This window comes from Pleurodeles waltl, chromosome 10 (genome assembly GCF_031143425.1).
Source record: "Pleurodeles waltl isolate 20211129_DDA chromosome 10, aPleWal1.hap1.20221129, whole genome shotgun sequence".
Taxonomy (NCBI): domain Eukaryota; kingdom Metazoa; phylum Chordata; class Amphibia; order Caudata; family Salamandridae; genus Pleurodeles; species Pleurodeles waltl.
In genome coordinates, this window is record NC_090449.1 from 553,631,248 (window position 1) to 553,656,218 (window position 24,971).

The 24,971-nt window shown below is 39.2% G+C and overlaps 1 protein-coding gene across 3 annotated transcripts; it reads right to left on the reverse strand.

Moving 5' to 3' along the window:
- Positions 1–779: 779 nt before the first annotated feature.
- Positions 780–24,735, reverse strand: MRPL55 (mitochondrial ribosomal protein L55). 3 transcript variants are annotated; one of them, XM_069210992.1, is made up of 4 exons: positions 24,450–24,726; positions 17,273–17,452; positions 6,168–6,369; positions 780–1,020 (listed from the first exon to the last, which is right to left on the reverse strand). In XM_069210992.1, the coding sequence occupies exons 2-4, from the start codon at positions 17,317–17,319 to the stop codon at positions 868–870; spliced, it is 402 nt and encodes a 133-aa protein (XP_069067093.1). In that variant the 5' UTR covers positions 17,320–17,452; positions 24,450–24,726; the 3' UTR covers positions 780–867. The 3 variants fall into 3 exon arrangements, with proteins under 3 accessions (XP_069067093.1, XP_069067092.1, XP_069067091.1); XM_069210991.1 differs by having other exon boundaries at positions 17,273–17,468; positions 24,450–24,587; XM_069210990.1 differs by lacking the exon at positions 17,273–17,452 and having other exon boundaries at positions 24,450–24,735.
- Between the last annotated feature and the right edge of the window lie 236 nt (positions 24,736–24,971).

Below are 24,971 nucleotides of genomic sequence, written 5' to 3' on the forward strand. Positions count from 1 at the left end.
TCTTCCGGGGGGATTGTGGGTTGTTAATGTGATATGTTTGACTGCATTGGTGTGTATGTTGTAATATGCGAGGGTGGGGGTGTTTGGTATGCCTACGTCGCTGTTGTTCGTACAGGAGCAGAAAGACAAGGGCAGGTAGTATTTGGAGTTCCGGCTCCATGGAGTCGTCGGTCGTCGTGGAGTGTGTTGAGGTGAGAGTTTTCCCATAGCAAAGGCTGTTTCCGCCGTGTTTTTATCCACGGTGAATCCGCCCCGGAAAAGGTGGCGGATTGGTGTGTTGTAATAGTGTGGGCGGTACTTTGTCTCCCGCCTGTCTGTTGGCGGTGACCGCCACGCTGTTTGTCTGTACCGCCGTGGCGGGCGAAGTGTTAAAGTGGCTGTCTTTGTTGGCGGTTACCGCTAGGGTCGTAATTCCCTTTTTTTTCCGCCGGCCTGTTTGCGGTATTATCCCACCTTTTAAACCGTCCGCCAGGGTTGTAATGACCCCCACAGTCTTTTGCAGAGAAGGACCTAAACATTTGAGCTGTAAAAATACATCTCACCATTATGTCTGTGTGCATATATTGACCAAATCATGCCTAAGTAACGAAATCCATGCAATGTATCTACAGCAACACTTTATCAACAACTTGAGTTGTATTTAAAAAGCACACAGAAACAGGACCGCTATATTTCAGTACCAAACCATGCTGCGACCCATTGCAACAGATCTAGTTTTCTTACCCCAATGTACTCTTTTTGATCTCTGATAAAAGGGGAAAACAACAAACAATACTATATTATAAGTAGTAAAGCATTTATTCATATGAGATGACAATAGCAGGAATTAGTATTTTCTCAGAGTTTGCAGAGCAAAAATAAAATAGTTTATTTTTTCTTCCAAAATTTTTTGTAATCCTCTACATTAAACTCATCCAAAAATTCTTCTTTTTCCTCTTTTGGTTGCAATCGTTTTGGATCACGTTTACGGAACCTTGCCTTTCGCTCAACTTCTGAGAGTGTGGTGATATCTACAGGCATCTGAAATAAAATAAAAAAATGAAAAACAGAATATAGGCAACTCATTAAATACCTTTATAATTCTTAATTTGATTTTGTAATTTTAAATAACCACTTGAGTGATTATTCTGACTTGTAAGTGAATAATCATTGTACAAACGTTTACAATTGGAAAAACAAAGAACAAACCTACGAAACATGAGGGGATCAATGTATTAAAGTGGATCAATACTATAATGATTTTAGTGCTTTGAGGTGTGAAAGGTGGTGAACTGAGTGAAGAAGACTGAAAAAGGCTTGAACAAATGTTACAAAGGAAAAACATCAAGTCTTAAAGCTGTACCCGCAAGTGGCGAGAACAGTATTGTGAACATAGTTGAAGCAAAAAAAAATAATTAAAAAAAATTGTTGATCAGAATCAAACACTCTCCTAAATATCTGTATTTGCCACTTGCTTAAAGTCAGCGTTACTGGTTATAAGCATCACTCGGTTGTATTTAATATTAGAAGTGTCCCAAAACAGCAAAGGGCCCACATATATTCGCTTGAGACCCTAAACATTGGACATAATTGATGCACACAGAATAAAGACCAATACGTGGATCTTGAAAATTTGCTGAGGAACGGTGAGCACAAAAATCATGAAAGTGAACCGTTCATTGTCTGCAGACAACTAAGGTATGGCCTACTGTACAAAAGAGCACAGCAACCAGTGAAAGGCTGGTGGTCATATGTGGCCACTAAGTGCAAGGATCTCGAGACATTTCTATACAGATTTGCAGAAGGGGTGTTGAGAAGAAAACCAGATATGCTGAACAGCAATGCTTATACTTCATCCATAAGGCAAGCTGACTGAAAATCTACATCTATGGATTGAAAGGTGTAAGCCAGCTAGTTTTGCAAAGAGGGAGAGTTACGCAAATGTCAAACGATGCAACCTCACGGAACTTGGCAAGCAGTGCAGTCTGAGCAGACAGATAGTCAAGTGTACAGCTCAGAACTGACAGAGAGGCATTTGTGACAGAGGAAATACATTGAAAATATGAGCAACTGAGCCATTTTTTTTTTAACGATGCTATTGTACAACATTACGTGTATTCCGAATTATACGAGGTACACATTACAGCTATCCCTAGAGTCCAAATTGTAGGTACAATTTTTTTTACAATTAGAGATTTCCTTGATGTATCATTGTTATTCCTTTTATTTTTCACTGTCAAGTTAAGCATGCTTGATACACAATGAAACATTACTGAACCCACTATTCAGCTGAGGTGTTGGTTTTGGGTACTGTATTTTTGGAAAAACTATGAAAACTGTAGATCTCTGCAACTACAATAGTGAGAAGAAGTAGCAGTATGTTACATTTGTAATTTGCCCTACAGTAAGAAAAATTAGAGATGCATACCTTGTCACCAATTCAATTTGAATTTTGTTCAGGAAACATTTTTATCAGCATTTTGCAAATAATGTCCTTGTACAGTAACATGTCACTTTTATATGTAATTTTTAATCTGTAATGTAAACTGTGGTATCAGGTGTTTTTTCAAGTTTTTAGTTGTTTGGGAAATCTAAACCAATTTATACAACTAAGCCTTGAGGAATTCAAAAAACTGTCTAGTGTTTGGAAATGTATGCCTTTTGGGTTGCCTACAAATTTGAAGAAATGGACTAACAGCAGAAATAGAAAATATTGGCCACCCTCTTCAAAAATACCAGAAAACTTTTTTTTAAATCACCCCCCCTCAAATTGTTTTAGAAACCTAAAATTCATTTTAGCACACCAACCTTTTTTGTTTACTCTATTTTTTAGAGCAAACACATTTTTTTCCACACACTTTTTTCAATTTTTTCAACTATATAAATTGTTGCTGTATTTTAGCAAGTTTTTCGGGTTGCTGAAGTGTAATTAACAAATCCACTGCATCATTACATTCTCCGATATGTAGAATAAAAGTTGTGTAGACTTAAACACTGACCTGTTCTATAGGTTAAAAAAGTGTCACAAAAGGAAAAAACCCTAGCAGCCAAGTGGTTAAATCAAAAAATGCCCTGTAGTAAAAAAGTCCACCGGTCTGTGATAGGATTCTATGACAGAAAATCAGGAATGCAGCTGTCATCCTCTGTGCCCCGTAGGAAAACTATGCCCATTCACCACACTTTTTTTATCCTCACGTATAAAAAGATGCATGGTGCATTTTCCAAAAGCAAGCAAATTCGCTTTGAAGTGGTCCAACCTGTTTATAAGAAGGCTGATTAGCGGTAGCACAGCGTGGAACAATGGACGTTACATTTTTTGGACCATGACCCATAAAGACAAGTCAAAATTTTCAATGTTTGTTCAAAATATTCAAAAATCATGATTTACATGTGCTTCTCATGTTCTCTGTTATGTAGGTTGCACTACATTCATAATAAGTGAAGACAGAAAAGAGCAGCAAGGGCAACGTAACTTGCTGATTTTCATGCATGCGGGTAAGATCATAGGCCCTACTGAGTCTACAGTTAATGTATATAGTGAAAATGTGGTTATGCCTGTGACTTACATTAATTTGTTCCAACTTTTACATTTCTCAATTTTACTTGGCAGTCCTTTGTTTTTAGTTCTAGCTTTCCAGGCAGTGCAAGCTGTCTGGTTGCTGAATACCTATTGTCACCTTGCAAAGAACTTATAGTGGTCTTAAAGTCCACTCATTACTTACCATTGTCTCGCTTTATTGTCACTCCCATTTGCTTGTTTTCCATTCAATGGCCTGGCTTGTCAGTCTTGTATATGCCCCTACCCTGGAGCATATCCTCTTTACTTGTGTCGTTCCACTGCTCACTTCTTGGGAACTATTTATTTTTGCTTAAACACTCCACCAGAGAGCATGCGTTTCCCAGCAGTCTCACTTGGGTGCTTGTCCCAAACTTCTCTAGGCGTAGCCCTCTAATCAGGGTGCTTCTCTCCACCATGCTCCTTGTTGCTCTCACCAGTGTGCTTCTCCCTAATGTTATTTTCTCCCGCCTGTGTGTCTCCCCCTGCCCGCCTTGTTACTTCTTCCATCGTAGGACTCCTTTCCTGCCAACACCTGCAAACCCAACCTGTTCCTCTGTTGCTCCCCAACCAATGATTTTCCTTTTTTTTTTTTATATGTTTTTTATTTTAGAGGCATAGGCAGGAAAATTGCTGCCAGCACTTTCTACTTTCATTCTACTTTATTTACCGATCCAGCTCGGACTGATAAGTGAAATAATAAAAAAAAAAAAGGCACATGTGCCATGCACATACGTCATGACCCGTGCATGCGCCTACAAAATGACATTGTTTTGCTTTTTTTGTTCCTCTTCATGTAGCACTGGAATTGCCAATGCTGCAAAGCTTGAACAAAGGTGTTAGAGTCACTAGGTCTCAAAGGCGAAACATATTGGCTTTGCTAATGCTTCTTTTTATTTATTACTTAGGACCCATTCAGGAATTACATGAACCACATTTATAGCAAGTCTAATTGAAAGAGAATTTCTGATATTATTTTTCCATTTGTTTATTTCTTTCAGCTATAAACCCTTCACATACAATTGCTGATAAAAGGAAAACGATTTTGATATTTTAGAATGCATGCATTTCAGTGTCCCTCCCCAGGAAAACTACCTATATGCTTCTTTGAGTTGGTGTAACTAAAATCACAAAAGCATTTTTAGAACGTTTATGTACTATAAAAATCTGTGTAGCGTATATCTTTGGACATTAATCAGATGCCTTAACATATAAATGACCCAAAACTACTAAATCTTTACAAAAATATCTGGAAAGACAATCTGCTGAGCAAGCACAAATGGTCCTTCCAACTGCACAGTCCAGTAAAGATGATTTATATCGGATATCAAATGAAATGCTATGTTTTACATGAATTTGTCTACAAACAAAGGATGTGTGTTAATTCACCTGATGTTATGAGAATGGCTATGTAAGCAATGAAAAGTGGAAACCCAAGAAGAACATACGGTTTTTGCTGTCTCTTGAGCTCCTGAGATAGTTGAAAAAACTGCCAGCTAGCCAGAGGAAACAAAAAGCGAAAGAAGGTAGGGCACTACAAACTAGATACCTGTGAACCACGTTTCTGTGTACTGTGGATAGATGGCGACCTGGATACCATGCTACATCTGATTAGAAATTAGAATGGACACACACGAGAGCAAGAAGACAACCTGCATTTCAGATGAATTTAGTCAATAAATTATAACCTTAAAAATCAATACCAGAATCTATCATTCTTGTAATTCCCAAATAAAATCAATTTAGGTCTGAGAATTGCACCTAGTTCCCAAATGTTGCAATATATGCATAAAAGTACATTGTGCATGGCAATTGTTTAAACAAAATATTCAGATCCTTATAAGATACCTGCGTTTACACATCAATTTTGCATTCTGTTTGGTTGTTAAAAATACCTTTTCAATTGTCTTTAACATTAAACAAGCAGTCTCTCAAAGAATGCCACACCAGATACATTATCCAAATGTGTGAATCTGCCACCGTAAATCTCAGTCACGAATATTGTCAGCTTTCTTATCATTGAAGACAGTGATCTATATTAAGTAAAATTAGGTGGACGATCAAGGCTTTTTTCTTTCATAAAGCCTGGCTTTGGTGTAACTTACTTCTGTTATTACAAGAGTAAGACGTCCTTATTCACAGAAACACACCTTGTGAATTGGGTCCACAGAGAACAAAATGGCTTGTCCCGAAGGTTAAAACACTGAGTTTCACCAAGGGCCCTTGTGTACTGTTCCGACTAACCTAAGTCAGTGGTTCCCAACCTTTTGACTTCTGTGGACCCCCACTTTATCATTACTGGAACCCGGGGACCCCCACTGAATCATTATTGAAATCCAGTGACCCCCTCCACTGACTGCTGGGACCTAATTTGTTAATACTATTTAATTTTCTAAGCAGTCACGGACCCCCTGAGGAGGCTTCGCGGACCCCTGGGGGTCCCCAGACCACAGGTTGGGAACCACTGACCTAGGTGACTCAACATAAGTAAGGGCCATTTATGCATGTTCGTGTCAGCTAGGTTAACTCTAAGAGCTCTAAGAAATGTGGATTCTCTGCACAAAGTATAGTTTAGATAATTACAATGCTGTCACATAAAACCTGTAGATTGTACACTACTGATGTGCCTTACTTCGAGGATTCTCCTGGGCTCTTTATAGCGAATGGTAATGGTGGATCCATCAGGTCTGACCAGTAAAACTGGATACGTTCTGCTGTATACCTGCCTTCCACAGCGCACTATGGATGTTCTGTTGGAATTGTGATGACAGCTAGAAATATGCAAACTGCAAATAGCAGGAGGGAAACCCCTCAACACCTGCTGCTGCAATAACCTGAAACGACAATAACAATAGAAGACGTCAACTCAAGTGTTGCCTCTGTATCAATCTGCAAAACAGTGCGCGAAAAATGATATAATCATATAGTAACAGTTATGCAGTTTACAAACTACTGCTTTCCCCGATGGCCAAACTGATTAATGAGTCCGTAAGAGAACTACTGATTACAATGGATTTTTTACTGGTGGTTATTTTTTTCCTACAGCAGTGTAAGGGCTTCTGGTCAACGAAAAGCTTTTGTACGCGTTATTTTCTGCAATCTGGTATCATAAGGGTGGGGGGGACATGCAAATTTCCAGAACAGCTATGCTGGGCTTCTTGCAGCATTCCACTGAGAGTACACTACCGGTGACTACGGCTAAGTCAATATTCAACCATCTGCAGTGCATTTCGAGAAGCGGTGTTTTTGGAACTGTGTGCATGCTGGACTGCAGTTTTTTTTTTTTTTTTTTTAATGGACAGGAAATATTCTGTATGATGTACTGTGAGAATAAATAAATACCTTTGTTGGCGAGGACGAGGAACCTCAATGTAATACAAGCTTCAACTCATTGCTCTGGCATCAATAAGCCTGTCTTTCAGCCTTACACTAAGGACATAACATCACTAGATTTTTTGATTAATACAGTTAACCCTTTAAGGAAAAGCAACCACATAGTGCATTATAAACATGTGCCTGTACATCTTACAAACTTCTGTGCGAAAGAGCTAAAATACATTACGTGGGACTTTCCTGCTCAGACATGTGGATCCTTCCTTCAGTAATGTGCCTGACTGGGGCGAACTTCCTGAACAATGCAGATAAGTTATGCAATAAAATCAGAAACCTTTCTTGACATAAATCAACCAAACAGCCTCTTGACTAGAAACTATGAAAACCTCTGGTAGTAGATGTTAAATGTACAACAGTACAGGTGTGTAGTGACGAAATCCTTTGCCCTTGCCCAGCAGTACACCAAAGCTGCTTTTCTTTTTTTTTACGTTGAGCCTACCAGACAGCACAGCTATCTGGCTGACAATGCATAGTCGGGACATGCTGAAAGCTTCTGAATGCATTCTGTCCACTGCTTACCAGTTACTTTATGTTTTGCAACTCAAGTTTGCCTGCTATTTGCTGGCTTTATTTCTCTTAGTTCAGTATGTTGTTTTCTCTAATGTGAAGCATGGCCTGTTTACCACCTCTCTGACTGGCTCCTTGTATTCTTCCACAGATGCTTGCTTCCTGGCAACTCTTTCTTTTTCTTAAGGCACTCTCCAACAGTAGATTACTTTACAGTCGTCTCCCCTGTATACTAGCTTTAGAGTTGTATTACTTTAAAATGACTTCCTGCTTCCTATCTTTTTGCTTGACTGATTAATGAACTGTTAGTGCAAAGATAAGTAATCCTGCATGCTTATGAGGAACAATGTTCTATTTGTGAGCTTGTTTACTCTGGTCAGAACTCTTCATTAATAGAATAACAAGCAATGTTCTTCCTCAATTTCACATCCATGCCCTAGACGCTTTAAGAATGAGAGGGGTGGTGGAGCTAAAGCACTTCTAAAATAATCATGCTGAAATTCAGAAGTGAATGAGCAATAAACAGGCCTTTAAATCTTGCTTTTATTTTGCCACGTTTGCTTTGCACTCAAAGACAGAGAGCAAATGTTAGGCACTGTCTTCTGAGGGAGGTTGTTGTTTACTTTTCTTTCTTTGACTGCAAAGAGAAGTGAATTCATGTGACAATCTTGCTGGGTACCAGTGAAAGCAAATGCTGTAGGATGTTATTTTGTTTACAGCACAAAACAAAATTTAAATGCCAGTAAATAAACTGCGCAACTATTTCAGAATATATTGGAATTAAGGATGCATAAATGAAAAACTATTTTGTAACTCTGAAGTTTGGTGGAAACTAACATTTTAATACGATTGAAACAAAGCAGTACACTAGGTGATGCAGACTTCCGCACATCATAATTTGTGCACTTTATAGTTTTATCAATGTGTATGTCTGTGCAAATTTAATGGTAGTTGCAATTGAAAATGTGCTGTCTGTAGTGGCAATAGCAGTCCACTACCACACTGTGCATATTTCACTCTACTCCACAACACTTTAGTCCACTCTATCCCACTCCACAGCACTTTACCCCATTCTATGTCACTCCACTCTATGACACTCCTGAAGTCTTTGGCACTCTATGTCACTCTGTAACACTTCACTCTACTGTACTCCATTCTATGACACTATACTCCACTCCTCTATAGGATACTCCATGACACTCCACTTTATGTCACTCCACTCCATTCTATGCCAATCTACTCTGTCACTTACGCCATTCTTCACCACTCTCTTTTAAACCACTCTCTGCCACTACACTTTACACCACTCCAGACACACCCCAGTATTTTACTCTACTCCATGCCAATCTACGACACTACTCTAAGCCATTCAACTCTATGCTACTACTAAGAATGACATACCACGACTCTCCACTCTAAAACACTCCCTGGTGCAACACTCACTCTGTGACACTTTATGCTACTTCACTCTCTAACACTCTGCTCTACTCTAGTTTCTTCACTCTGCGCCATGCCACTCTGGTAAGACTATCATTATCATAAATCTCTTTACCCATTTCTTCAGTTTGCCTTTTTGGCAAAGGTAAGAGTGTAGCAGGATTTGGGTGCTGTAGAGTTTAACTGAAATGTTCTCTGCTTCCATGATTGTTTGCTTATACTTTGTCAAGAAGCTATTTGTGAGATGCTGAGTGCATATATATGTTAGCAATGTCTCAACTGAATATGGATCCAACACAATAAGTATTTACCCCTTTACAATTGCCTCACTGTGTTCAATTGCCAAAGACGTTGCTACAATATTTTCATACAACATGTTAGGGCAGCAACTACTGAATACAGTGATGCAGAGAGCTATGATATTGGCTGCTTGGTTGGTCCAAGCTGCTAGGGATAAAACAAGTGCACAGCCTTCTCTTTCATGACAGAATAAATAAAAAAAACTTTCCCATAACTCCTAGAGCAGGTGCTCTACATAAACTAGGCCTGAGCTTTAGGAAGGTTTGTATACACCCTTCAACCCGAGGCACCAGATAACCAAATTCATTGTGCATTAGCCTCTGTAGGGGCTTAGCAATCATGGAAAACTTTGGAATCCACTGACAACCGTAGCCAATCATTCCTAGAAACATCTTCGGTTCTCTCTGTTCAGTTGGTGGGTGCATTCTCAAAATCACACAAATGTACTCTTTGAACACCTAACCTTACTTTGTTCTCAGTTTGGTGTCCCAAATAAATGACTTATTTTTGACAGTTTTGCATTTAAATATGGATTACTTTATGACCGTTTTCAGCAAATACAAAACTCAATCATCAACTTATCCTTATACTGTCCCAGTACTGAGCCACAAGGCAAATTTAAACTTTCCAAATGCTTCTTTGGTGTTTGGGAAAAGGGTGAAGGACTCTCTGTAGAGCCTTGTGGGATGCTGCACCAAACAAGGACTTTATTTCAGAATCAGAAGGCAAAAGTATTTCATCTATCCCTATGAAAAAGAATAGAGACAAATGCTTGACATAACCAATTACTGTGCGCTACTTTATACTACCTGGAATCTGAAACACAATGGCTGCTGGATTCTGTACCACTGGACACCATGAAAGGACCATATCATTAATTTTGTGAAAAGTCTCTACTATTCCCCATTTGCCAGTGGGTTTCTTCAAGCCCATTATAGGTGAATTACTTAGGACTTGCTTTAGAATGCCCCAATCAATCATTTTATCAATGAACTGTGCAATCCCTCAGCTTTATGAGTAAGTCAATATTAAGGGTTGCAAGGATACACTGTATATGGTTTTACAGTACTGCACTGGATCTACACTTCTCATTAACCCAATTCCTTTCCTGTAAAATCGCAAATCTCCTCTTTCACAGCACGTCTTAAAACTCCTTCAGTGAGAACTGAGAATAATTTCATCTTTACACCTCGTGATTTTAATTTAAACTCAACCTTGCTTGAATCCGAAACCATCCCTGGTTTAGTAAATCCACTATTTAACTTGCACAAAAGAACTTGACCCAACAACTTCCCTGGATTTGTCTCCCCAATTATAAACTTATGATTATTAATACTCAAACCAATTTTAACTGGGACATTGGCTGTCAACTTATTTGTCACTTGTGTGTCTGAAATGCCTAAAGCCTGGACTTCTTTTCCCAAGAGGGATAGGTTGGGAACCTTCACTGATTGAAACATGAATTGGTAAGATCCTTTATCAATCAAAAATGATACAGGACTGCCATCTACTTGTCCTCCCAAAAAAAAAACCATCCTGGTCTGTCTCTAGGATTGCGCCAAGCATGCAATCCTCTTCCCCTATTTAGCACTGCTACAGCGCAGAACTTGGTCTTGTAATAACTCCAAGTGTAGCTGTAAATTGTGTAAAATTCTCAAGAATCCCTGAGTATTTCTGCTGAATTTAAACTTTGGCTGAGGTCCTAGCATGTTACTCTGCATAGGTTAGTGGAAGGCATAGTCATATTGAATTGATTTGCATTCTGCACAGAGGCAGGAAGGGCAGGGACCAAGGACTGTGATGATGCAGTGATACTATTTTGTGCCATCTGATTCTCATTCTTCTGCATTTGAGAAACCTCAGTGTAATACAAGCTTCAAGTCAGTGCTCTAGCATCAATAAGCCTGTCATTTGAGACATGTTTTGAATTCTATTTGGATTAAATCTACTAGTTTTTTTCTAGGGTCCTCCTTTACCACATAAGTGACCAGGACCACTTCTCACCTGTACATTGTTAGTATCATTGCTTGCCTTAAAAAAGCAAGAAGACAACTATCTCCATCTTGAACACCATTACCATGTGCACCAGCATCTTGTACAGCAAAACCTGCAACTGGTGCTTGGAAAGTTCCTTAACCGCCTTTTTGAAAGCACTTTGTTTTAACTACCACTAACTTATCCTTAGTTGATTCCTTATTTTGCATCGCAACAATCACTACAATACTTAGCATAGGCAAGAATCTCATCTAACAATTTGTTCACCAGCACATTTCACTGCTGTATATGCACACTAGATGCAATCCATACACAAAAGCAGACACAAATTACAAGACACATTCTTTTGCTGAGGCATTAACTCCAGTGTGCTGCCTGTTAATCTGCATACATTTCATAATAATATGCATCCACTAACTCATCTGATTTTTGTGTCACTTCCATGATTTCCCCCCAATTGACTTGCTTCTTGGGAAACACTCCCTTCAAATGCTCATTAATCTGCTTATACTTTTCCATGACAGATGAAGAAGGCTTATTACTTGCACCAACTCAGAGTGGTTCTTCCTCAGGCTGCCGAACCACTGTCTCACACTTGTTCCACAAATCCTTAGGTACCACAGTTGAAAACAACCCATCTAGATGTTCCCAAAGTACCTAATAAATGGTTAAGATCCTTTCCACTTTTGGAAATTCTTTGTAAAAGTCATCAAGTCACTGCTTGACCAAGGTACATGCACATATGCGCCTTCAGGCACTTCCCTCAACGGAAAATCTTCTTCAGCTGTTACTTTGCATTAAGCATCACTCACATTAATATGCTTTCCCAAGTTGTTCTTTTGTGATTTATCAAACTTTCCAGACCAATGATCTTTAAATGTATTCACGTTTTCTCAATCTCTAATTATGTCAACTGATTCTCAGATGTATTCTTAGTGGTACAATATTCTGGTTTCGTTAATCCTGTTCCAATAATTCTATTCTATATGATCTAGGATTTTTGTTTCATAAATCCAAATATTTGAGCCAATTCCTCAAACTCTGTGTGTGTAGCAAGCATGTTTCCCTACTTCAAAATTCACAAATACCAATTCTTCCTTGTTAAATATCAGAAATTCATCCCCATTACCTTTTAGTGTACAATATGATGTAAATCCTCCAAGTTTTAAAATATTACATTTCTACAGTCTTTGCCCTCCTCTGAGATGATTGGGCAGCTACCAAATCATCTGTTTCTGCTGTTGGCCCCTCTGCTCCTGCTTCTAGTCTTTGTGCATGATCCTCATTATATTCGTCTTAATCAACAAATTATCCCTGATCTCATCTTGTCCCTCAGAATCACTCCTATTCTCTTCCTTTCTCTCATTTTTACTTTCCATGTTAAGCTCTGTTTTGTTTTTCCTTTGAGCCAGTTGCAATCCCAGGAAACAAACCCAGTTTCATATATGTTCTCATGCCACTCCCTTTTTCGTAATCGGCATTTCGCATCCAACAAATGTTTAACAGCTTTTCCAATCTGACCCTTTGGTATTTTCTGATGCCTTTTTTTTACATTGATCACATAATCTCATTCATTCAGTGCCTCAATCTTCGCAGGTCTGGGTTGCGGTTTTATCCCACACATGGCAGCCCTCAAATAGTTAGTTTTGTTTCTACGTCAAATGTACCATTCTCAGGAAATTGTAGCTTTTTGCCACTCTGTAAGCCACAGGCACAAATGTAAATCATAATTAGGCACCATCGCATAGGCGGGTGTACCAATTTGAGGTGGACCCTCTCTTCAGTTAGAAGGAATCTTTGACTTATCCAGGAGCACACCTATTATTTATCATTTCAAACAAACGTCACAATACACATAATGCTAATACAGCCAATCACAATGCAAGTTCACAATTCAATCTAAAATACCTAATATCAAAAGTAATAATAAACCTAAACACCTAAAACTTAGTCTGACTACAGGGATAAAGCTTGGAAAATCACACTCACCACAGAAAAGGAACAGTACCTTCCGGCAATTTCAATCACACCAACCTAGGCTTTCGACCAGCGACAACCTATCCTCATTATCAGTGTGCCTATTGCTGCGCACAGGATAAACACTGCTACTCAAGATTAGTTGGCATACAAAACTAGACTGTAAGTATCTTATGAAGTTCAATTTATAACCTGGTGTGGCACCACTCACCCTTATTCAGCATACAACTTTATGTTAAACTCTAGTTCTCCATGAAAGCATTAATTCAAAAACCTTTTACACATAAATATTAACACAAAATCACAATTTCTTCATCAAAATGCAAATTTTGCAAAACGTCAGAAACCTGCGCAACTCATTACAACTTTGAATTTTCAACACACGCGCAAGACAAAACACCACTGAAATAACATGCAGTGCTGCATGCAAAACAAATAATTTCACTACGCATTACACGTCACAAGACAACACACACTCAGAGCCAAACAACTCAGTCATATTAATACTGACCAACCAGCAGCATCTACAGACACTCTCACAATATTCTAAATGATTTCAAAATTCTGTAATTAGGTTAATTCCTTTTTGTTAATTAGTATTCCCCATACTGTCCTAATTTTGTTCCAATTTGCCCACCGTTCTGCACCAAAAACGTCTGCTGATTCTCTAATTAAACCATTAGAGGGTTAAGACTCAGGACTGGAGTTGTCTGAGTCTTCATAAGGCCTAGTAAGTAGTCGTAAGGCTAACCTTAGGATGAGTAATAAAATCTTGACAAGACAAGAATTCTAATTTTTATAGAAAATGTAGATCACTAGTGATTGTTAGTCAAATCTTAAATTAGCTCAAATCAAAGTAGTCTAAGTAATAATCTGCAAGAGGATCAACATAAGGTATTCACCAAAGCAAATAAATAGCGGGAACCAAAGTACAGATCAACAACAGATCGACAGTCAGTCTCCAAAGAAAGAGCCTAAAAGACTGGCACATTTCTAAAAAACAAGGTATTTTATATGATTTCAGGCAGAATGGCCACACACTCCACATGGTCTGAAAACGACAAAACAGGGCTAAATTAATGAAAATGCACTTAAAATCACCAATCGCTATTTGCATATATATGATACGGAGATAAGAAACATTTAGGTACACCAACTTTGCTGAACATTAATATACAAAATATGATAAAAACCAAGGAGATAACTATTCATTTCATAACACGAGTGCAATAAAATGTTTAAATAAACGAATGGCTCATCGGAAGAGCCTTGAGCAAATGGCTTTGAAATTGTTACACGGACAAGAACATCCTAGTCCCAGCCTCCTCCGCCAAAGGTACATTAAAACATTTGTATTATATACCGGCAAGAAGAAACATGAGTAGAGTTTGTATTTCACTTATTTTTTTAGACTGGAAAAGCACTCAACATGCACGTAGAAAGCTTGGTCACTCTAAAATACAAGTGCACATTTTTTCTGAGTGGGTGTCAATGAAAGCTGAAAGAGTCCTAGTTATGCTACCATAAACACATCTGAATTAAGCATCAATTTCTAATTATTAAAACTACTTCTGCAGGTTACTGATCTCATATTTGAAGATGTTTTTGTTAAACTGGACTCTCCATCCATCACTCAAACAACATTCATCCTGAAACTTCCTAGACACCTAAGGGATTGTGCCACCATTTCTGGTGCCTGCTTAGATAATACAGTATGATACATTATGTGGGTGGCAAATTGCCCAGGAGGACCAAGAGGAGGATTATCTACGAATAGCAGTCTGCAAGGATCTCCCAGAGGTGTGGAATTCCTATAGCCTGACGCCCAGGACATATTGTTTGGGGTCCAGGACAACAAGTTTTCAGGTTTATTTTGTCCTTGGGACAAGAAGGCCCAACCACTTGCAGCACATACCCTTTGGCTGTCAATTTACAGTACCACATTACAGAGCAGGGAACTGAATTGTCTGCAGTTAAGATAATATTTGTGTCCATATGTTAATGCTGCTCGAACTTGTATTCATGGTTCATTAATACAAAGCCTTTATTATTAGGGTGAGAGTTCTAAAAAAAAATGTGTAAGCTCGGACTGCACTACTGACAGTGGTTTCAGTAAAAAATATGTAAACATGTTTACAGACATAAACAATTATGGAGGCTATGTATAATGCTCCTGGGTTGCTCTCTGAATAAATGCAAATAGTTGCAGAAGCTTGATAGCAAGATTGATGTTCTTTTGCTGTCAAAATAAAATGTTAATAAAAAACATGTAACTAGGAAAAAAAACGTTTTGCTAAACTACTGTGAAATTTTAGGTACAATTTCTTCGAAGCATCTTTTAGTAAAATGTGTTGATGCATGTTATTATTTCAAAACAATATTGATAATGGAAAGTCAGTCTCTCCAGTTTCAACAAGATTATGGGACACATGAATGTAAACAAGCATTAGCAAGGCCAATCGTTACTACACTGATGGCCAGTCTTATAGTTTTGTAAAAGCGTGTCTTGTGTTGACATGGCTTTTGTAAAACTTTATTCTTGTGGGAGCTGCTGGGCCATCACCATTGTAACAAATATTAGCAAAAAGCCAAAACATTATTGGTCGCAAAAAGCATGCATTGTCACAGTAGTTCCTAGCACTGAACAAAACTACTTTGTATGCTGATAGGGTCCTTGTGAAAGCTCAGACTGCGATCATTGTAATGTACTGTAACATGGATTTGTAGATGTGTGGAACTTGTCAACCTTGAGGGGATCCAAAGGCTGAGTATGAGCAGGTTCTGCAAGTAGGATCAGTCACAGTGAAGCCAGCCCATACATGGATAGAGAGATAGAATTTTAATAAAACAAAAGGTCTTGGTTAACGCCAACCATAAACAGGGACCCAATTTGTTCAAAAAAAGAGAAAAAAAACACAACAGTTCACCCATGGTATATGTTTTTGCATTAGTGCAGATTTGCATATTTCATGAAATCACAAGTCTACCAGGCAATCTTACTTCTAGAAAATATTTGTGAACGGTATTTTAGCATGAGAAAGTTTGCAGGTATAGATTTGCTCATGTAAAGATCTGTTGAGCGTTTACAAGTTCACTCTTCCTTTAATCACTTTTTTCCAAACCCTGGAAGAAATTTTACTTTTGACCCTTGTTGGGAGTAAATGTCACACCTTTCTCAGTATGGGAAATGATTGGAGAAGAGCTGGAAAAAACCCTTAAAACATGCATGTTAGTAGGTTTGAATAGACTAAAAAGGGAATTCCAACCCTGGCACTACTGCTTAATGCTACTTACAGCACACTTATCTAGATCTGCAAAAAAAGGTGGCAAAATAAGGAACTGCTAGTATTCAAGGCCTACTACAGTATTAACCCTGCAATAATGAGAGAGGCTATTCTTATATAACAAGACTGCTGCCATAATTTGTCACCACACTACATGGCACTAAAGGGAAAGTAGATTGTTTTTACAGGAAAGGTAGATTTATGAAGCAACCTGTGTCATGGACAAGTAGACATTTTATTAAATGACACACCCCTGATCTCCCAAATCACATTTGAGGAAATCAGGACTTTAGCACAATAATGCTACAGTGTGGACCTCACACTAGATAACTTGCAGCCACTGTGATCACTTAAGTCCTGCACCCTTGAAAACAGACTCAAAAGCTGTTGGAATTCTTTTGCCTCTAGGAAAAACTACTTTGGTGGTTGGAAGTGACTGGGGCATTGAAGAACTAACATATGTGCCAGAGACACAGAAGTCTGGTATAATAAAGTACTTCTCTTTAATGAAAGATAAGCACTGGATACCACATTCATTACTGTAGGCGACGTGGTAACTTCTGAGTTTCTAAACTACTGTCTTGGAAAACCTAAACTGATAGCCTGACTCCCCTAAGGATAAAGTGCTGAAAGGTTGTTCAATTTGCAGTGCCATTTTAAGCCAGGGCCTGGGGACAACAGTAGTAAAAGAGCTCAACCATCAGGTTACCCTGTGGCCACTCCACCCCTGAAAGAGTTCTGCCACTACACTCCCTGATTGAGTGCTACATAAATATGCATAACATACACTGCAAGCATTATGATTTTACAAGTTTTCTACAGCTAGTGAAACAATTCAATTTACCTGAGTGTTTGACTCATTGATACCAATCCTCTCCCTGTGGTGGCCATTAGAACTGTAGAAGATCTTCGAAGCCTGGAGTCTCAAAACACCAATGGAATGAACACAATGGTACTGCAATATCTTCTCCACAGTTTCGGTCAGGAAATATTTCAGCTTTGAACACTTGTTACAGTCAACGAGCTGTGGAATTCCAAAACTAGAATGTAGGTAAGTCAGTCCGCATTCAGGAAGGACATTAACTTTTGACGTTAAAGTGAGACTTTGGTGAGGGAGGCAAAATCATGCAAAACAAAAAAAAAAAAAAAAAAAAAAATTGCATATTTTCATTTTAACATGTGAAAGATTTGCACTAAATCTAGTTGAGAGTTTTCGGTATCATTTTGGTAAATGCTTGATTTAGTGAAGGTTGGTGTGAATTTTATTGACAAACTATGACTGATTGTAAACCTGGAAAAGCATGATTTATCATTAGGCCGACTGGACAACAAATTATGCATCCTAATTCTAAAATCTGTTTTGAGTAGGCTATTACTTGCGCCCCCGCCATGCAGAGTTTTCTCATCAATAATTTAATTGCAAATGGTGCAGTGATATTATCAATTATGTCATAGAAGATGTAATATGAGGGGTAATTAGCAGTGCATGGTGAGGGAATGAGTTATAGTTACCTTAGGCCACGAGTTATAGTTACTTGAGATAACTAGAAATGGTGACTTTCTGTGTTTTTTCAGTTTAAAATATTGCATTGTGACTGAACATTTCACCTAACTATAACATTACTTTTCCAGTAAATTTCTAAAGTTTCTTTTTTAATGCAAAGTAAGATATTATCATGCCTAACAATAACATCACTTCAACTTTTTTTTTTTTTCTGTGAATTTCTAGCTTTTTTTTTTTTTAAAGTAAAGTAATATTTTCTTACCATACGTAAAGCCAACCCCTTGCTGCAAACGGCTGGTAGACTGGCCCTGTATTTTTTTATATTATATGTTATACACATTAAGTCTGCATTAAATGCAACCATACAACCATCCTCTAGGTGGCACTGCAGTCCCAGCTGTAAAGCAAAAGCTCCAGCCTGGGAAATGCTTTTGAAAATTATGGTAAGTTTTCCTGGGCTTATGGTTCCACTGAACCAGAAGACCTGCAGTTTCTCTTTTAGTGCTGCAGAACTCCTGGCACCCTCGCCACCCAACATTAAAATTGGTGAGGTCCCTGCCCCTTTTAGGAACATCAGCAAAAACAAAAAAATGTTTAAGTAGACCTCCATGGCATTATGGGGCACCGCTTGAATAAGTACCAATTAATACATGAATGCCTATGTTGGTATAGTTAGGTGGAAATGTCAGTTAATCATACAATTGTAAACTAACAAAACCACTCAAATTCACCAGTTATAGTTATTTCAAGTAGCTATATCTTGTGGCCATGCAGTGTGGTTTATCAGATGTTGCACTGATGTTATCAATTAAGTCATGGAACATCATAAGTGGTGTAATATGTATGGTATTTAGCAGGTCATGGTGAGGCCGCGAGCTACAGTTACTTGAGATGTCTTTAAATGGTGAACGTAGTTGTTTAATTCATTTATTATAGCATGTTTAACCTGACATTTTCAAATAAAAATAACGTTGTTCTAACCTTTGTTTTTTTTCCCCACTGAATATTGAAAGGTATTTTAATGTAAAGTAACATATTTCAATTCCTAACTAAAATGTTACTTTAACCTTTGTATTTTTCATCAGCTTTATATTTTTTTTTTAACATAAATTAAAATGTTCATCACCGTGCGTGGAAAGGGGTTAGGAACCCCTCCTGCAGGTGCCGAACCCACTCACAGACACCCAACCCTCTACAGCACACTGGGTTCGGACGTAATCAGCATAGGCCAGGCCTTGTGCCCAACTACATGCTGTTGCGCATGCCTGTATATGTCAAGTAACAATATAAACAGTGTAACTTAAAGAAAGACTGACCTACTGGCTTTACCACAGGCTCAAAATACCGAGAAAAAAAATGAGACTTGGATTATTGGTTTCATCAAGGAGACAGCATATCAACATATATAAAGCAGACCTATTGGCTTAGTCAAAAAGTCACCAATAATTATCATCAAATGAAAACTTCATAAATTCACACATTTACAATGTTTAATAATAGTGACAGTCTCAATGTTTAATATCATTAACAAAACAAATAAACGTCGGGGTCTTTTTAAACATTTCTCATGCCACAAAGCGCAGCCATAAAACCAACCAGAAGAACAGCATACAGCTCCCGCTCTGATTGCTTTAAAAAGTATATGGTAAGGTGAAATGGATTCAATGACTGACGAGACTTATTGTGTTTTTTTAATGTTGCTGGGTGGCTGCTGTGCTTTTTGCAGCTGTCCCAAACATTAAAAAAAATGGTTGGTGGTACACCGCCCCTTCCAGAAGCACTACCAGGAAGAAAATGTATAATGTAAAACGTACATGCCCCGCTCCCGCCCCCCCAAAAAAACAGGGGACCCACGTCTCTCTTCTATCCACCCCCGCCACCCTCTGGCTTCGTTTGAAAAAAATACAGGGGCCCATGTTTTTTGTTTCTCTTTTATTCAGGGATGCAAATCCGTGGCACTGACAAAAAATTGTTGATCTCGGAACCCCCCAACAGGCATAAGGTGTCACGGTACCCACACACACTTAACATACCTGACTGAGGCATGTGCGTGGTAAAGGCATGCATGGTAAAGGATGGTTCCCTCCTTTGGCAATGCAGTACCACCACTGGAATTGTCATCCTATTCAACAGACTAGACCAAGGGACCCACCCCCTCATTATGTATTTCCATATAAGAGGAGCGTTTGCTACATTTTTCAGTGCTCTCATTTAAGGGGCAATTCTTCCTGACACAACAAATATGTTCAAGGAACTTTCCTTGCACTAAAATGGTACAACATTCACTAATACTTATGCACACATACGTGTATGGAATACTATTTCCCTGTTTCACTCCTATCCATTAATAACGTTCTCCCACTACTACCATGCCAGGCACTAAGTAAGCAAGTCTACTACATGATACTCACCGGATATTCGTGCTAGTGGCTACAAGAACAGTTTGCTAAGATTTTTGAGTGAATCATTCAAATCTACCGTCAAGTGGTATATGAAATACGTTTGAAAGAAAAAAAATAAGGAAATAAACTGCTAATTTAATAAAGGGGGATATGTAAGAGTATTAACTGTAGGGCTTTCCAACTCATGCTTTATACTATTTTATTTTGCACGAAAGTGCATGATACCAATAGAACGTAATCAACTGGCTGGTGAGAGTACTAGTTTAATTTAACCTTGACTGAAGATCATCAGTTCTATAAATATTTAAGAGAATGAAAAGAGCAAATTGGTCTCCATCTGAGCTTCCAATTGACATGCAACAGGTATTATACAATGTACAATTAAAGTTGATCAGTGTTCCTGACCTGTGCAGCAATTGCTCTGTGGATGTGATACCGAGCGCTCAGATAACCATGTTAAGCCCTGGAGTTGACTGCTGAGGCGGGGACATTAATTTCAGGAATGCTGGTGCACTTGGCGATTAAGGCACGGACATATTACTATCTGTAGAAAACGGATTCTTTTACTTAGGGTTCATATCGACTGAACCTCAAATATATTACTTGCCACTCACTCTCTTGTTCGGGGGCGTTTAAAAGAAGCCTCACAGACTCAGAGAGGCAAAGGTTCGGGTGAACATATGTAATGCAGATGCTACTACATAGGCCTATGAAATCATCCTCCACATTCATTTTAGGTACCTGAAGATTAAGTAATTTGCTATGAATCACAGGATGTTGAGCCGTCGGAGAGACTCGAACCGGGTTGCTCGGGTCCAAAGCTGGAGCTCTGTTGGTAACGCCACGTACTATCATTAGTGAATGAGAACTAAAAAAGCGGCCTATGTTTGTAAATTGGAGCAGGCTTATTATTCAAGGTATGGAAGACAGCACGGATTAGCACTTTATGCAAGCAACCTGTTTCAACTAGGGAAATCAACAGTAAACAAGCATTGGCAAAGACAATAGATCATGCCTCTGCAGGATGCGCTGGTTTTGCCAATATGTTTTAGCAGTGTTGTACACCAAAGTGGCTGCTGTTCAGCACAGCTAAAAGTTAGTGGCGTAGAGGAGAGTGGCTCGAAGTATGTCATAGAGTGGAGAATCATGGAGTGGCGTGAAGGTGCGTGGTACCACGTAGAGATGATTGTCATGGAGTGTCATGTACTGACAGACTATTGTGCAGTGTCGTGGAAGACGAACAAGTCGTAAAGTGGAACGGTGTAGAGCAGGCGTCTCTATCGAGTAGCTCGTGAGCTACCAGTAGGTCCCTGTGATTAGCTCTTCCGTGTGCACCCCAGCCTACTACTATATAAGCTTTGCTAAGTTGAATTATTATATGAATGCCAAAATTAAAATTCATATACTTAAAATGACATGTGTGTACTTTCAGTACAAATAAGGTGTTGTTTGCAGAAAAACAACTGAATTTTCAATTTGAGTTGGAGAGATGTATTATTCACATTATTACCTTGGTGCCATGAGTGTTGCAGCTACGGTTCCAATTGATAACACTTTTTAAGTCGAACATGCAAGCGCTGCTTTTCTGACATGTTGGTATCTACGTGGGCTTTTAACCACGCCCACCTCACACCCATCACTTTCACTAGTTGGTGGGCTTGCCTTTCAAAAATCCTTAGATGATCTTGTTAAATGCTTTATGTTTGTCCCGCCTTGGGGTGGTTTTGTTACTGCCTTGGGGACCGACCATGTTACATGGATTTGCCGATATGTCTGACTGTGAGAGAGCTTCTTTTTCCATTTCTGTCTCTCCTTTGCGCTCACGCTCATGGAGGCTGTGGCGCTTTGAACTGACTTGCTTATGTCAACTGTTTTTCTTTACATTTTCAATTTATGTAGCAAGAAAAGTCCAGTTAAGAATTTACAACGCTAATAACTCGAGCAAACGTGAGACCCATTGCATTAAAAATGCTTGTTTATTTTATTGCATAACTACATCAACACTAATATTAGTAGCTCAGGTGGATTTTCATTGAACATAAGTAGCTCTTATTACCGAAAAGGTTGGAGACCCCTGGTGTAGAGTATAGTACAGTGGAGTGGCATGGAAGATGTGGAGTGGAGTAGCGTGATGTGGAGAAGAGTGGCATAGAGCAGAGTAGATCGTCAGAGTGGAGCTGCACGGACTGGAGTAGAGTAGTAGAGTGGAACTGCATAGAGTGCAGTAGAGTGGGGTGGCATAGAGGAGTAGTGGAATGGAGGAGTATGTCATAGAACAGAGTGGAGTATAGTGGCACAGATTGGAGAAGAGTGTTGTAGAGTGTAGTGGTACAGAGAGGAGTAGAGTCTCAGAGCGGAGTATAGTTAAATGAAGTAGAGCATCACAGGGTTGAGTATTATGGAGTGTCGTAGGGTGTTCTAGAATGAAAGGCGTAAAGTACAGTGGTGGAGAGTGGATTAGAGTGGAGTTTTGAGTTAAGTAGTGTAGAGTGCACTGGCGTAGAGAGCAGTGATGTAGAGTGGAATGGTGCAGTGTAGAGTGGAGTGGAGGTGAGTGCAGCAGAGTGGAGTAGAGTAGATTGCTTCAGAGTATAGTGAAGTACAGTGCAGTAGTGCAGAGGTGCAGAATAGTGTGGCACAGAGTGCAGTGGTGCAAAGTTGATTAGAGTGGAGTACAGTGCCTCCAGTTTCATAACCCACCGATTTACTTGCCATCTATTTTCAGAGCTCAGTTTGTACAAGGGCTCCCAGAGCCAAGCCAGACCCTTGGATTGGCTCTCTCCATTAATTGGCTAGTCAGCAATTTTATCTAGGGTTTTAAGAAGGAATAAAAAATGGGAGGGGTCTCTAAAAGGAGTTTGCCAAGTCTTCTGAGCAGTAGCAGATAAATGAGCAATGATTTTGGTGGGAATAATTGGTAGTGACAACGTTTCAATTCTGAAAATATGAGACTGTGAATTAAAGCATACTAAAGGTATGTGGAAGACGTACTGGTCTTTTGAGACTCTCAGTTACCTCCATTCTTCATTTCACACCACTTTCCTCTGCAGTCTTTCACTCTATTAAACACTTACCCCTTTTCACTCCACATTTTTGTGAAATCCTCAATCTGGATAGCTCACACCTCATCTCTTTCCTCCTCAGCCCCACTCTTTTCACTGTCTTCTGCTTCTACTTTCTTGCATTTCCTTCACTTAACTACCCTCCACATACAACACTCCCTCTCACCTGCATGCATGCCTTTTCTTTTACTTTCTCACTTTCAGTATTTTGACACCTGTGTATCTTCACCCACTTTCACACAAAATGACAAATACCACGAGACTACTGATATGGGGGCTCTACGTTGAGTTCAAAGGTTTGGATGAGAATGTGTTATGAAAACATTTATTACCCACTGACATATACTATGGGAAAATTGCACTATATTCAGCCTCAACAACAATGGTTTCAATCGTGTCCCATTATAAACACTTCCCCATAACCGGAATTCACACAGACACCTAAAGCGACTAAATTCGCAGTATGCACGATTCGAGGGTAATATGCTACATGAAAAATGTTACAGAAACACAATACCCTGGGGGAAAAAGCAAACACTTTAGGAAATGCAAGATTAAGTAAGAATAGGGAATTCAGAAATGCTGATGTTCCTGTGAACGTTTTTTACAGGCATTGTGTAAAAATCGATAAGTATTTTTCCTGTAAAGCTAGGGTGCCTAATATAGGGTCGGATAGGGAACCGTTTCAAGGTCAGGTTTTCGTTAGTGCAGGGTCTGAGATCCGCCCCAATCAAAGCCCTTGTTTTATGTCAAATTCTGGTTAATAAAGAGACGTCTGGGAGCGGTAGATATGGTAAGGTCTTTGACTAGAACACGGTTTACTTACAGAATACCGTCTTGCTTCTCAGTAGCATCTTTAACATCCCCTAACCTTGTAACATAAACACAAAATGTATTTTTACATTGGCATCCCCGGGTGATTGTTGCAGCATCTCAAACTCCTATTCCCCGTCACTGACTGAGTTAAGGCGAATGGGCGATTTCTTCGGGGCGACAAAAAATAATTGTTTTCTAACCCAGTCTCGTGCAGGCGTCAATCATGCCATTGCTTACCTCACATTACTTTCTCTCCTGAAGGAGCCACGCCGGGGCAATATGACGTCATCGAAGTGTCCCGGCTTCCTGCCCGCTGTCCGACCTTCCCGCGGAGCGGCTGAATGGGGGCAGTATCGGAAAATGCCTTTCATACACCTACGCCCCTAGAACCCCTGGACGGATACTGCGAAAGGGCAGCAGTAACCACCAACCACCCCTGAAAGCATGAAAAAGTTAAGACCATTGCTTATGCTTCCCCAGGTGGCCATGCTTGGAATATGTAGGCGGTCCTTTCACTTAATTAGAAAAGAGACAAACCGAAGTTCCTGAAGCCTTGTAACTATTCATATTATTGTAGATAATGTATTAAGAGTTAATAAATAGTGAAAACATCAACACGGCTTTGAATATTTTTCAAGGGCTGAAACATATCAAATAGTTTTCCTCTATTTTACTTAAGAGAAAACTCTCGAAGCATTGACTACAACTTGGCTTATCTGCAGAAACGTGCATTTGGTGTCATTGTTCCTCTGGGCAGAT

Bases quoted from the DNA above. Each gene is read 5' to 3' on its own strand.
- MRPL55 (XM_069210990.1), bottom strand. From the start codon at position 24,583: ATGAAAGGCATTTTCCGATACTGCCCCCATTCAGCCGCTCCGCGGGAA. The intron at 6,370-24,449 runs GTAAGCAATGGC...TTGTCGTTTCAG, and splicing joins AGGAGAGAAAGTAATGTGAG to GTTATTGCAGCAGCAGGTGT. The intron at 1,021-6,167 runs GTAAGGCACATC...ATTTTATTTCAG, and splicing joins AGCCCAGGAGAATCCTCGAA to ATGCCTGTAGATATCACCAC.